The sequence below is a fragment of the Acinonyx jubatus genome, chromosome F2 (genome assembly GCF_027475565.1).
Source record: "Acinonyx jubatus isolate Ajub_Pintada_27869175 chromosome F2, VMU_Ajub_asm_v1.0, whole genome shotgun sequence".
Classification (NCBI taxonomy): domain Eukaryota; kingdom Metazoa; phylum Chordata; class Mammalia; order Carnivora; family Felidae; genus Acinonyx; species Acinonyx jubatus.
The window spans coordinates 37105996-37119455 of record NC_069394.1 but is presented as its reverse complement, the minus strand read 5'-3'; the positions used below and the strand labels follow the sequence as shown (position 1 = coordinate 37119455).

Genomic DNA, 13460 nt, shown 5'->3' with positions numbered 1-13460 from the left:
CTGGCTACCAATATCACTACCTGAAGGTTCATGAAAGCACAGGTTAGAAGAGGTTTTCTAATCTCCACTTTACCTAGGGCAGGAGTCCCTTCCATGACATCTCCCCTCAGTGTCCTGGCTGTGGCTTATTCCTGCAGTGACTACAGGAAAGTTTCTGCTTGTATCAAGCTGAAATCTGTCCCTCTGTGGCACCCACTCATTCATCCTTGTTTCACCCTGTGGGGCATCACAGATTGTTTACTTCCCCCTCTAATATAGCAACACTACAATTATTTGAAGGCAGCTTCAACATCTTCTCTAAGTGTTCCCTTATCCAGGCCAAACATTTCTGGTTCCTTGAATCATTCCTTCAGTAAATGTGATTTCCAGACCCATCACCACAGTTACCCTTGTCTGAATACACTAGTGTGTTATGTTCCCTTTTAAAAATCTGGCAGCCAGAATTATACATAGTATTCCAAATGTGGTCTAACCAGCTATTACCTCCCTGTGCTTCCATTAATAAAGTAGAAGATTGAGTTAGCTTTTTATTAACAAGTTCAGACTGTTTGTTATTATTGAACTTGTGGTCAACCACATCCCCCAGGTCTTTATCATATGACTTGCTGTACAGTTGACTTTTTGAACCCAGTGACAGGACTTTACATTTATCCCCAATAAATTAAATCTTGTTGCTATTGGCCTAGTCCCGCCTGTTGAAATCACTTAAAAAAAAATTGTGATGCTGTCATCCAACATATTAAGTATCCTTGGTAGCTCTATGTCATCTATAGATGTGGCAAGCATGCATTCTACATCTTCATCCAAGTCATTAATAAATATGTTGAACAGGACACGTCCAAGGTCTACTTGCAATGGTGAATCACCAGCTACTTCCCTAATGCATGGGTTTGGTCAGCCACTAACACACCAAACTGTACTGTCATCTAGCCCACATGTCTTACATAAGAAAATGCATCTAAAAGCACTTTTTAAACCATACTATATAAGATATTTCTTATCTTGCTTACAAGGTTACCATGAGACACTTTGGTAAGTGCCTTGATGAACCAGGACTCAAGTGTGTAATCCGCCCATTTGGTGCACAACAGACAGAGGTAACCCTGAGCACTGATGCTTAAAGAGCATGTAGTGTAGTCATTTTCTGAGACCCCTTTAGCCTCCATCCAGGAATTTTCATGCAAAAAAAAGCCACCAAATCCAAGTGAGTATCTGACTTATCAAATGCACAGTACAGATACTTTGGCTTCTTGCTTACTTCACTTGCCTTCCCATATATCCCGTATCAGGACCAGAAGGGGTATCAGCAGGTTGGTACCCACTTCTGAACAACTGCCAAGTGCCTTCCCTGGTCTAGAGTCTTCTGTGTGTTTACAGTTTGTTCCAGCTGAGTCACAATGCGTTTAAAGATGCTTGAGAGTAAGGATTTCCCTAAGTATTTTTCAGTAATTACACAGAGGGAAGAATTCTACCCAGGATAACGCTATTTTGTTTTCATGCTTATCCACCTTTTTCTCACTTTAGAAATTGATCATTTTAGAAATTCGTTTCCCTTCTTTTCCTCTCTGAGAGATCTCATCTCATTGCTTTAGCTACCAACTATCATCCAGTCACTCTCAGATCTCTCTCTGGCCTCTGCGTCCCTCCTAAGCTCCAAGTCTGTGTTCTTACCACTCACCAGATATCTCCACCTAAAATTCACAAGCACCTCAAACCCAACATCTCTGAAATCAAAGTGATCATTTTCCATTCCCCAAGCCAGCTTCTCTTAGAGTTCTCACTTTAGTGATTGTTATCGCCATTTTCCCAGTATAAAAACCTTCAATAATATTTATGCAAACTTGTTTTAAATTCCTGCTTTATGTCAAGCACTCTACAAATATCATTAGTCCCTGCCACATCCCTTAAAGGTAGATGCTACGTGAAGCTCAGAGAAGTCAACTTGCACAGAGCAAGTGGACCTGGGATCCAAACCCAGACTGTCAGGCTTCCTGTACTTTTCCTACTGCAGCCCAGTGCCTTCCTTTCCCTCTCTTCCCCCTACACATCCAGGAAGTCATCAGGTGCTGGCAGAAATCCTCAGAAATGTCTCTGGTTCTGCCCCTTCTCTCTGTGACCATGGTCTACTCCAGGCCTTTTATCCATCATTCCTCTCCCAGATTTTAGCAATAGCCTTTAATGCCCTTTAAGGGTCTCTCTGTTGTCAACCTCTTCACCCTCAAGTCTGTCTCCACAAGTACCACAAAAGTGATTACTAACACACAAGAGTCCAGCCCAGAGAAGGCTCTCTAGGCCTGAAACTCCGGGCCTTAAACTGCTTAAAACAGACGACTGACTACCTGAGACCAAGCAGGCTACATTCAACTCCTTTATTCCCTCTACACGTTAGGGATCAGTCCTGTAGCACATAGTCCCATAGTACACATGCAAATCTCTTCTTCCCTTCAAAGCCTAAGCCTTGGCTTCTTCCATATTATGGTTTTCTTTCTTAACATATTTCTTACAAGCCACTTCATCTAGAGAAATAAGTAGCAACTTTTCCATTTATTCCTTCCCAAAATAGGGAGTACAGTTTTTTATGAAAGATGAGTTTTAGCCAAAGTTCAGAACAAATAACATGGCTGATTGATTTATCTGCAGTTCTACCCCTGGAGGCTAAGTATCTGCCTTCTGCAAGCTAGAGACCCAAGGAAACATTAGCATTATTCAGTCTGGGTCCAAAGGCTTGAGAACCAAGGGATTTGATGGCATAAATTCATCAGGAGAAGATAAAATGAGAGGTTCTAGCTCAACAGTGTGGCAGGAGAAAAGGGGGTAGCCCCTCGACAGGCTGGATGATGTCCCCCACACTGGAGAAGGCAGTCTGCTGAGTCCATTGATTCAAATGCTAATCCCAACCAGAAACAGCCTCACAGACACATCCAGCAATAATGCTTAACCTGGGCACCCTGTGGCCAGTCAGGCTGACACAAAATCACTCATCACAGAAAAGAAGTGAAAATCTGAGGTGGGGGCAACATGACTTAGGTAGAAGAAAGAGAAAGGGAGGAAGCCCAGTAAGATGTTTCCTATGGCTATTGGAACCCAGTTGAAGAGGAAATCGGTAAAATATTGAAGGAAGGGAGTATGGAAGGAGTTTTAATAACAGTTCTACCTATTATGTAAGTCTACCTCAGCTGCAGTCCTGGGACACTTTATAACTCCCTCCCTCCAAGGATTATCCTTGGATTGTCGCATATGGCCTCTAGGGAAAAAGGGAGACAAGGGAAGAGAGACTTTCAAAATTCATTCTTTTATTTCTTGTGTCCCCCTGTAACTTATTAACTTAGTGTTGTTGTTGTTGTTGTTTAAGAGAAAGAGTACAATCTAGAGCAGTAGAGGGAGAAAGAGAGAATTTAAGCAGGTGCCATGCCCAACACTAGGGCCCAACATGGGGCTTGATCTCATGAACTGAGCCGAAACGAAGAGTTGGATGCTTAACCAACTGAGCCACCCAGGCACCCCCCCCATAACTTATTAACTTAGTAAAATAAATTAGTATAATTTTTTTTAATATTTTTTGCTACATATAAATGTAATCAATCATTTTAATGCTCAGTTGTTTGAGCATTAGACTCTTGATTTAGGTTCAGGTCATGATCTCACAGTTCATGAGATCAAGCCCTGTGTCAGGCTCTGTGCTGACAGCATGGAGCCTGCTTGGGATTCTGTCTCTCCTCCTCTCTCTGCCCCTCCCCTGCTCGCTCTCTCTCTCAAAATAAATAAATAAATTTTAAAAAAGATAACTGTAGAAAAGCACAAGTTATGTTGAAGTGTTTCTTATTTGTAATTGTAGTAAAAGACAATGTACTAAGGGCATTGTGGAGGGCAAGACATAGGCCCAGAGTAGTGTTCTTATTCCCATATGTGTGAGAGAAAGTCTTACTGGTCATAGTGCTCCAACACAGATACAGAGAGTATCCTCCAAGTGTTTTGTGGCCAAAGCAGCAAATCTCTTGACTATATGTTGCCCATAGCATCCCCCACACCACCAGTGTGAAGTGAAGGAAGAAAAAAACACCTAAATGATGGCACTGATCAGGACTGGCTAGCTTATTCTATAATAAACTCAGCAACAACAAGCAGAAATCCCCTTGGTCATTACTCATTTAATTTAGTGAATTAAATGAGTGTTTGTTTGTGTGCAACAAACACACTGCCTCCCGAGGGTTCCGATGAGTCACGACGTCCCACTGGAAATCCAGGACTTCTGAGTGATGCTCTCTTAGTCTGGACTTGACTCCTTTCACCTGGAGACCTGTGAGCTCATGCTGTTCTCCCCTCCCCCCATTTTACAAGACAGGATCATTGTTTTAACCCCTCCAAATTGGAAATGGGAAGGATGAGACATAGCAGCAGCCTCTCATCTATGACAAGTCCAAAAAGTTTCTGAGCACGTAACTGTGGGGTTTATACCTTGAAACAAGGACTGGTCTTTGAGCCCTGTCTCTGCTCTTGGAACTGCGCTCTCACCATTTTTCTTCCAGCCCCTGGACCTACTCTCAGAGATCTTTCTTGGTCACATCTGAAGCTCAAATAACCTCAGTCTCTTGTAGTCCAGACTCATGAGTGTATTCATCAGTAGTCATTTCTCAAACACTATTTGATTCCAGAGAATTTATGTACCGATAACCACATCTATGCTCCTTTTCAAGGCATATTCCTGTGCTATCTTGATTCCTTGCCTCTAACTTTAGAGCTTCTGTGGCAAAGTTATACTCTTAATCTAAGCTTTTTTCTGAGTCACTTTTATAATTAAGAGGTTCTAACAGTGAGTGTGATGCCTGTACATAGCCCTAAGGCTGAGTATTAATCTGCTCTCATATTCAAACACTAAACTTTGGTCTCTTGCTGTTTGAGGTCAAAAGCACTTCTAGCTTTGCAAGACCCTGAGTTTCTGGAATCTCTGTTGTTTTTCATTTTTATTTGCAAACTGGCAAATTGTTTGCTGAGCTCATCTCTTCTTCAGAATGCATTTCCAGAGACAGCCAACAGTAGTCAACACACACTACTAATGTTTTTGTTTTCACACCTCATCTTCTGGATTAGGTTTATAATCTGCCTCCCAGGTAATCTCAGGCAACAGTTCTACTAAATGTCTTGCTACTTCATAACATGAATTGCCATTTTAATCCCTTTCAATACCAGTTTCTACTGCCTGACCATTAAGCCAAGGACTCATGCATTAGGTTTCTGCTGGAACCCTAGTTCTGTTACCAATATCTATGGTAGTTGGTATAGGCTAGGTTATGCTGCCTATCAGAACCCTAGAATTTGCTTCTTGCCCATGCTTTGTGCCCAGGGAGCTCTGTTCTCCATCGTCAGTCAAGGATGCAGGTTGATGGAGTTTCCATCACTTTCTGTCTGTCCCATTGTAACAAACCACCCCAAAACCTAGAGGCTTGAAAACGCTTGACTTCTCGTGAGTCTGAAGGTTTGGTAGCATGATTGTTCTGCAGGATGAGCCTGAGATCACTCATGCGGCCACATTCAGCTGGAAGTTGGCTGAGGAATGAATTCAGCTGGAAAGTCTGGGCATCTCTCTCACCATGTGGTCTCTCTTTAGGGAGGCTAGGCCAGGCTTCCTCACATGGTTGGCAGGAGGGCAAACCCCAGTAAGCAAGCTTTACCAAGCTTCTTGCCCCACGTTTGCTGAGATCCCATCAGCTGACGACAGCCACATAGCGAAGCTCTGTATCCGTAGGAGAGTGGACTAAGCAAGGGCATGGGTGCTGGGTGTGCGGCTGCTACAACCAGCTAGACTAGGAGTCAGCAAGGTTTTTCTTCAAAAAGTTTCTTCTTCACTAAGTATTTGAGGCTTTGAAGGCCAAACCTTCAGACCAAAACAAGGACTTATTTTGAAACCTCTGGGGGAACCTAGGTACAGGTGCCTAATTTCTCTGGTAGGTAGATACCTAACTCTCTAATCCCTAGAGCTGCCACTGTACAAAATGCTTGGCCTTGTGAGCAGTTTCTCTACTGGGGGAAAGAGACAGGGATAGGCTCCTGAGAATTAAAGTCCATGTTTCTTCCATTCTAGTGGTGAGTGAAAGGGACACCCAGCAAATTTTTCTGCAGAGTCCAGGTTTTTGACCAGAAGAAGTACCTTTAAAGGTTTGGGTTCATTTGCCTGCTTCAAAGTCCCTTGGGCAGTTAACAGAAACCATCAGCTTGCCTAATCTTCACTCTTAGAAGGTACTAGTGTCCTCATTTCCTAAGGCCCAAAGATGACTGTGAGAATGAGCAGAACAGTAAATATGTCCCTTACTGATCCTCTCCCTCCCTCCTCTGAGGGGTGGTAGTTCTCTGCTAAAACCCTGGGACATACGCTGAAGTTACGCAGAGTCACTGAGAGAGGAAAATATAGATGTTTGTTCCAGATGAATAATCCCACATCTATAAGCCTAGTAAAAAAACAGTTGACATCCTTTGCATATCATACAAAATAATAAATGTGAGTGTTTCTCAAATAATACCTGTTTTGCTTTAGATTCATGAGCTGAGCCATTTTTTAAGTTGGCTGCATTCCAGATTTTATCACAGTCAACTACAGTTTTTATCTTAGAACAGATAAGGCAGATTCAAGATACAGGGTCTTTTGAAACAGATATTTCTGCAAAACAATCCGTTTGGGAAACATGTCCAGAGAGAACAAATGGACTCTGCTCCTGCCCTCAAGAAGCTGACAATCTAGCAATTGAGTCAGGTGTATAAACAGGCGACTGTACTACAAACAATTCAGGCTTGTGATGAAATAGAAATATGGTTAAAATGCCTCAGGAATGCTGGAGTTAGTATCAAGATGAGGAAAGGAATAGGAAAATGAGAGAGTACCTTCAGGGGAAAAGGTATCCTTAAGGAGCATGTGCAAAGAGACACAGGATTTGGAAAGAACCTGTGCTGGAAGGCATCTTCTGGGCGCCGGGAGTGCTGAGTGGCAGACAAGGGCCTAAGCTAAAGCAGCAGCCGTAGGATGAAAACGAAGGCCCTAGGGGAGGAGCCTGCAGAACTGGGGCATCTGAGGACTGCTGTGCTCCAGGAGATGAGAGGGAGGAGGCAGAGGTGACGCCCAGGTGCCCTGGGTGCTGCACACGGTCAGGAGCCACTATGCAAGAAAGAAACCCAGTGACACTGAAGTCCCTTCCGGGTTTGAGTCTGTGACTGTCCCCTGTGGCTCTGTGCATACTCTTTCTGGTACCTCTTCATGTGGTCAGAATTCCAATACATTCATTACATGTCAGGCAGGCACCTAGCTTTGTTCCGTCGTCCGGAAATTTGCAGTCGTCTTTTATTTGCTGCCCTAACAGTAATAAAGGGCCCAGACTTGTACTGAATTGATACTGCAGATTATCAGAATGAACATTCCCAAACATAAGGAGGTTCTTGCCCCTACTCTCAGGTAATGCTGGCTGTGAACATGATGTTCTTGGAGTTGTTTTTCAAATAGTTCTGTTCTGTTTTCAAATATTTATCCATTTAAGCAACCTCGGTATTTAATGCTGAAAGGACATCTGTTCTGCTGGCCTGGCACCTGGCTTCTGAGATCGAACTTTTTTTAGGTCTTAGTCCACCTTCCCATGGAAGCAAAATTAATTTTGACTCCAAGCAAATGAAGTTATCTGACACTATTGTTACAAGTTACATGAGAGACTAAGAGACCTTGAGGGGATTATGACATGTCAACAGCTGTTGGTAGGTTTTCTGGTATGTTTCTGTGTCCCCAGGATATGAAGACATCCTCATGGTAGTAAGTCAACACTCAAGAGCCTGGAAGTTTTTTGCATGTTGCATTTCAAGTCCTGAGTTTCAGGGTTTGGTTTTTTTTTTTTTTTTTTTTTTTTTTTTTTTCCACAGAGGTTGATATGCACACGTAAAGCTGGCCCATGGCTGGGCTCCAGCCCATACAGAGCTATTTGCCAATTCCAAAGAAGCAGAGAAGGAAGACACACATGCCCCACCATCCATCATTGTTTTTTCCTACGAACCTTACAGCTGGATATTGAAAAATCTGGATTTGATCTTTCTTTTTTCTTTCTTCATTTCAAGTCAGCTGTATAGCCTGTACACATAGATATAAAGAAATATAACCAAGAAGTGTTTGTGGTATTGAATCAGGACTTAAGACATTTGAAAGTACCATTTCAGTAGTGTTTCTTATTTCTTTTTAATCAGATTCTGAATATTCTTTTCACAGGTTGTGTTCCTGACTGGCTTTGGCTATGTGTATGTGGACGTTGTCCTTCAGTGTGGCACAGTCTTCATCACTGTGGCCCCAGAAGGAAAAATGGGACCTATTTTAACCGCTACCAACAGGTAGGATTAATTATTATCCCAGTCACAGCATGGTAAGCTTGCCCATTAAAAATTTGTAAACCTGGGTGCCTGGGTGGCTCAGTCAGTTAAGTGTCCAACTCTTGATTTCAGCTCAGGTCATGATCTATGTCATGGTCGTGAGCTCGAGCCCCACATGGGGCTCCGTGCTAAGCTTGGAGCCTGCTTAAGATTCTTTTTCTCCCTCTTTCTCTGCTCCTCCCATGCTCATATGTGTGCCCATTCTCCCTCCCTCCCTCCCTCTGTCTCTCTCTGTCTCTCTCTCTCTCAAAAAGAAAGGAAGGAATAAAGGGAGAGAAGAAAGCAAAGAGAATATAACATTGAATATATAGCTATGATTAGTCATGTATCCTAGGTATGTATGTATGTGTGTATATAACACACACACACACGTAAATACTTCTCTGTTCACACATTCTCACACACACGTTCCCAGAAAACATTCCTAGAACTAAGACTCAAAAGAAAGAATCAAGAGGCCCCTGCGTGGCTCAGTCAATTACGTGTCTGACTTCAGCTCAGGTCATGATCTCTCAGTTTGTAAGTTCAAGCCCCGCATTGGGCTCTGGGCTGACAGCTCAGAGCCTGGAGCCTACTTTCAATTCTGTGTTTCCCTCTCTCTGTCTCTCCCCCACTCACACTTGGTCTCTCTGTCTCTCTCTCTCTCTCTCAAAAATAAATAAACATTAAAAAAAAATATATATATATATATAAATTTTTTTTAATGTTTATTTATTTTTGAGACAGAGAGAGACAGAGCATGAGTCGGGGAGGGGCAGAGAGAGAGGGAGACTCAGAATCGGAAGCAGGCTCCAGGCTCTGAGCTGTCGGCACAGAGCCCGACGCGGGGCTCGAACTCACGGACCGTGAGATTGTGACCTGAGCCGAAGTCGGGCGCTCAACCGACCAAGCCATCCAGGTGCCCCAAAAAAAATTTTTTTTAAAGAATCAAAATTGTTAGTATATGTGGGAGTTATGAGTGATTAGCTAATAATTTTCTGCATTTTAATTTTATACAGAAGAATGTATTTTATAATAAAATTTATTTAAAAATGTATTTAAAATATAAAATAACAATACTAACTTCCATATGTTTGTTTAAGCCTTTTTAAAAAAAAGTTCCTTGTTTTTCATATATGGTTAAGAACTTACTAATTTGGACCTGCCAAATCATTATTAATTTGAATTTACAATATTTCAAACAAGGTTGGGTAGAATGTTTTCTTTGCCCAGAACTTTGTAAAAAATGAATAGCATAACAATTGGAGAGTAAATATAAAATTACATAACACAAAATTTCAAGCCTGCACACCAGTTTCAGAAACATTTGTCTATGGCATTAATAGGGCATTAATCATACTAGCAACAAATTATACATTGAGTGATAGAAATAGGAGAGGCACAAGTATTTGCTACTATCTGTTGAATCAGTGAATAAAGGAACTATTACACCCCTTGCTTTGAAGTGCTTACTGGATGCCAGGTGCTATTCTAAGGATGGGGATACAACAGTGACTAAGAAGACCAGAATCTCTGCTCTCAAAAAGATGATCACATTTTCCTAGGTGTAGAATGGAAGACAGAGAATAAACATAATAAATAAAAGACTTTGTGGGACAGTAGAAGGTTGGCTTTCTGCAGGGGTAAAAACAGCCAGGTAAGAAAGACCAGGAGTGCCAGGGCATAAGGACGGAGAGGACACAATTTTAGAAAACCAGTGTAGGTAAGCCTTCCCACGAAGTTGACATTTGAGCAAAGACTCAAAAGCTGCAAGGGGGTTAGTAATGCGGGTATCTGGTGGAGAGCTTTCCAGACAGAAGGCACATCTGGTTCAAAGGTCTGAAACAGTGGGTCTGACATATTGGAGGCTCAGGGAAGAGGCCAGTGTGGGCCAAACAGAGTGGATGGAAGTAGAAAGAGTATCTGAGGCCAGAGCGGTAAGGGCTGGGAGAGGGGGACATGGTGTAGGACTTAGCTTTATTTCTGAATGAAATGGAGAAATCATCGGAGCATTTTGAGTGGAGAAGTGACATAATCTGACCTAAATTTTTAGAAACTTATTTATCATTTATTTGTTTGTTTGTGAGGTAGACCATATAGAAGTGAGGGTGGAAGCAGTGAAACTAGTTAGGAGACTGTCACCGTTACTCACACGAGAGATGCTGATGGCTTAGACTGCAGTGGGATCAGTGGATGTGGGAAGGAAAGGTCAGAATCTGGATGTACCTTCTAAGAAGAAACCATTGGGTTTTCCCTGATGCACTGGATAGGGGTTAAAAATGGAGACATCAAGGAGGACTCCTAAACTCGGGCTGTAAGCAAGTGATAGGATGTGGTTGTCATTAATTGAGATGGGAAAGACCATATGCAGGTTGGGGTGGGGTGTATGATCTAGAGTTTGATTATAGACGTGACAGGTTGAGGTGTTTTTTAACAAAGAAGTGACAAAGTGGAGAGGCAGTTAGATGTAGGAGACTGGCACTTGGGTGGTCCTGGGCTGCCTATGTGACTTTGGGAGCCATGAGCACTCAGACAGCAAATCGGGGCCGTGGGAATGAGTGAGATCTCCCAGTGGGGGGGCCCAGACACAGGAACAGAAGAGGGCAAGGGCGGAGCCTTGGGCACCTTAATTTTCAGTGATCAGGGAGAAGAGGAAGGGGTCACACAGTGACTGAGAAGTAGAAGAGAAGACCTATAAAGGAAGTGTTTCCAGAGGAAAGGAGTTATCGACAAGGTGAAATGCCATTGTAGGTCAAGTGAGCCACAGACTGAAAAGCCATCATTCAGTTTAGCCACACAGAAGTCACTTGGTGAGCGTTGCTTTGGCAGACTATGGGGGCAGAAGCCTGCTTGGACCAAGGTGAAGAGAGAATGGAAGGCAGCCAGCAGACAATGTGTGTAGAAGTTTTTATGTAAGAGAGGGCAGAAAACTGAGTAGTAGCTAGAGAAGGAAGTGGTGGAGTTACAAGAGGGATTTTGAAGACGGGAGAAGTAGCATCATGTTTATAAGCTGCCGATAATGAAAAAAAAAAAATGAGGGTAAAGGAGACGGGTGGGTGGCTAAAGTGATGTCCTTAAGAGGTGAGAGCAGAAGGATTTTGTGCACCGTGACAGGTTGGCCTGAGGCAGGAGCACCACAGTCCAGATCTGGAAATGGTAGGGAGAGCGGAGCACATGGCCCAGATGCCACTAGAGGGGCCGGGATGCAGGGGGCTCAGGGTGAGTTTTCTTCTCTTTGCTTTACTTCAAGGTGAGGAGTCTTGGTGGTTTGATTTTACCTTTCTGCCTTGAGATGATCGTGATAGAGAATTAGTGCGCAAACGCTAGAAGAATTTTGGAGTACAAATCTGGCGTTGACAAGGGAAGCATGTACAGAACATGACAAGAGCTTGTACTAGTCCCTTGGGGGACATTCCCCAGTACTGTCGGGAACGTGGCAGGTTCTGTCCAGACACCACAGTCTGAAAGTTGAATTCTTATTGTTTCTTGCGAGAACCTGATGGAATATCAGGAGGGGTGTAATAAGGCCCTATTGAAAGGAAGGGAGGGTGGGAGGGAAAGGAGGAGAGAAGAAGAAAAAGGGAGGGAGGGAGGGAGGGAGGGAGGGAAGGAAGGAAGGAAGGAAGGAAGGAAGGAAGGAAGGAAGGAAGAGAAAGAAAGAGGAAAAAGAAAAGAGGGAGACTTATGTTGTTTTCCCTTTCTCTAGAACTCTGGAGAAGATTGTGACATTTAAAATGTTCATCACTCAGTTGAGCTTGGTGGTGTTTGATGACCTCACCCACCACAGAGTATCATCTGAACTTCTGAGACTCACACTGGACAGTGTTTTCCTCCAAATGGCCCCCATGACTGGCCACCTCCGCGGGGAGGAGGCCGCTGCAGCGCCCCTTCGGCCTCACTGTGTGGAAGTCTACTGTGGGGACCTGCAGTTAGACAACCAGCTGTATAACAAGTCCAGTTTCCACTTCGCGGTCTTAGTCTGCCAGGGGGAAAAACCAGAACCCATGCAGTGTCCCAAAATGCAAAGCCTCCTCGTATCCAGCAGAGAGCTGGAAGAATACAAGAAAAATTGTTTTATCAAACTTTGCCTCACCTTAACCGAGGGCAAGAACTTCTTATTCGATGATATTAACGAGTTCAGTTTTGAATTGAAACCTGCCCGGTTATATGTGGAAGATACATTTGTGTACTACATCAGAACTTTGTTCCGGACCTACCTTCCTGACGGCAACCTGGCCGGTCACCCTGAGGTACTCACAGGTGGCAAACAGGTGTTGCCCGCGCAGGTCAGACAGCACGCCAGGGCCTTGGTGAATCCTGTGAAGTTACGGAAACTGGTGATACAGCCGGTGAATCTCCTCGTCAGCATCCACGCTTCCCTCAAGCTGTACATAGCCTCTGACCATACGCCACTCTCCTTCTCAGTGTTTGAAAGAGGCCCCGTCTTCACCACGGCCAGGCAGCTCGTCCACGCCCTGGCGATGCACTATGCCGCGGGGGCTCTTTTCAGAGCAGGTGAGGTCACACGCTGGGGGTCCTTGATGAACTAGAGCCTGGGCCAAAAGGGATTGTTCCTGGGAGTGCCTCATCAACGTCAAGAACTAGGGAGGCACTACTGTGAGAGGGGAAGAGTGTGGGCTTTGCGGTTAGGCATGGATTTTTTTTTTTTTAAGTGGGCTCCACACTCCAACTTAACTGAAAGTGGAGGGCTTGAACTCACAACCCTGAGATCAACACCTGAGATCAAGAGTCGGAAGCTTAACTGGCTGAGCCACCCAGGCGCCCAAGTCAGACCTGGATTTAAATCCACACTCCACCACTGCCTAAGGCCTTGGGCAAGTTATTGAACCTCCCCAAGTCTCAGTTTCCTCATCTCTAAAATGGGTTTTAAGATTTCTGAGAGGATAAAATAAAAGGACTTGGCACTTAATAAACACTCAACCAATAGTAGCTTTTATATTTGCTATGATGCAACTTAGACTGTTAATTCCATTTAGCATACACTTTTTAGATCCCTGCAGGTCCAAGGCTCTGTATGGGCACATCAGTGCAGTCTGGAAAACCAGCCCTGGGCTTAAAAGAAATCCAGT

The 13460-nt window shown here is 43.7% G+C and overlaps 1 protein-coding gene across 7 annotated transcripts in view; it reads left to right on the top strand.

Moving 5' to 3' along the window:
- The window catches only part of VPS13B (vacuolar protein sorting 13 homolog B), a 794855-nt gene that overhangs the window by 760356 nt on the left and 21039 nt on the right, over positions 1–13460 (top strand). For all 7 annotated transcript variants that reach the window (XM_053208413.1, XM_053208414.1, XM_053208412.1 and 4 more), the window contains exons 55-56: positions 8234–8352; positions 12077–12885. In XM_053208413.1, the coding sequence (XP_053064388.1) occupies positions 8234–8352; positions 12077–12885 (928 nt within the window). The remainder of the gene's footprint in view (positions 1–8233; positions 8353–12076; positions 12886–13460) is intronic.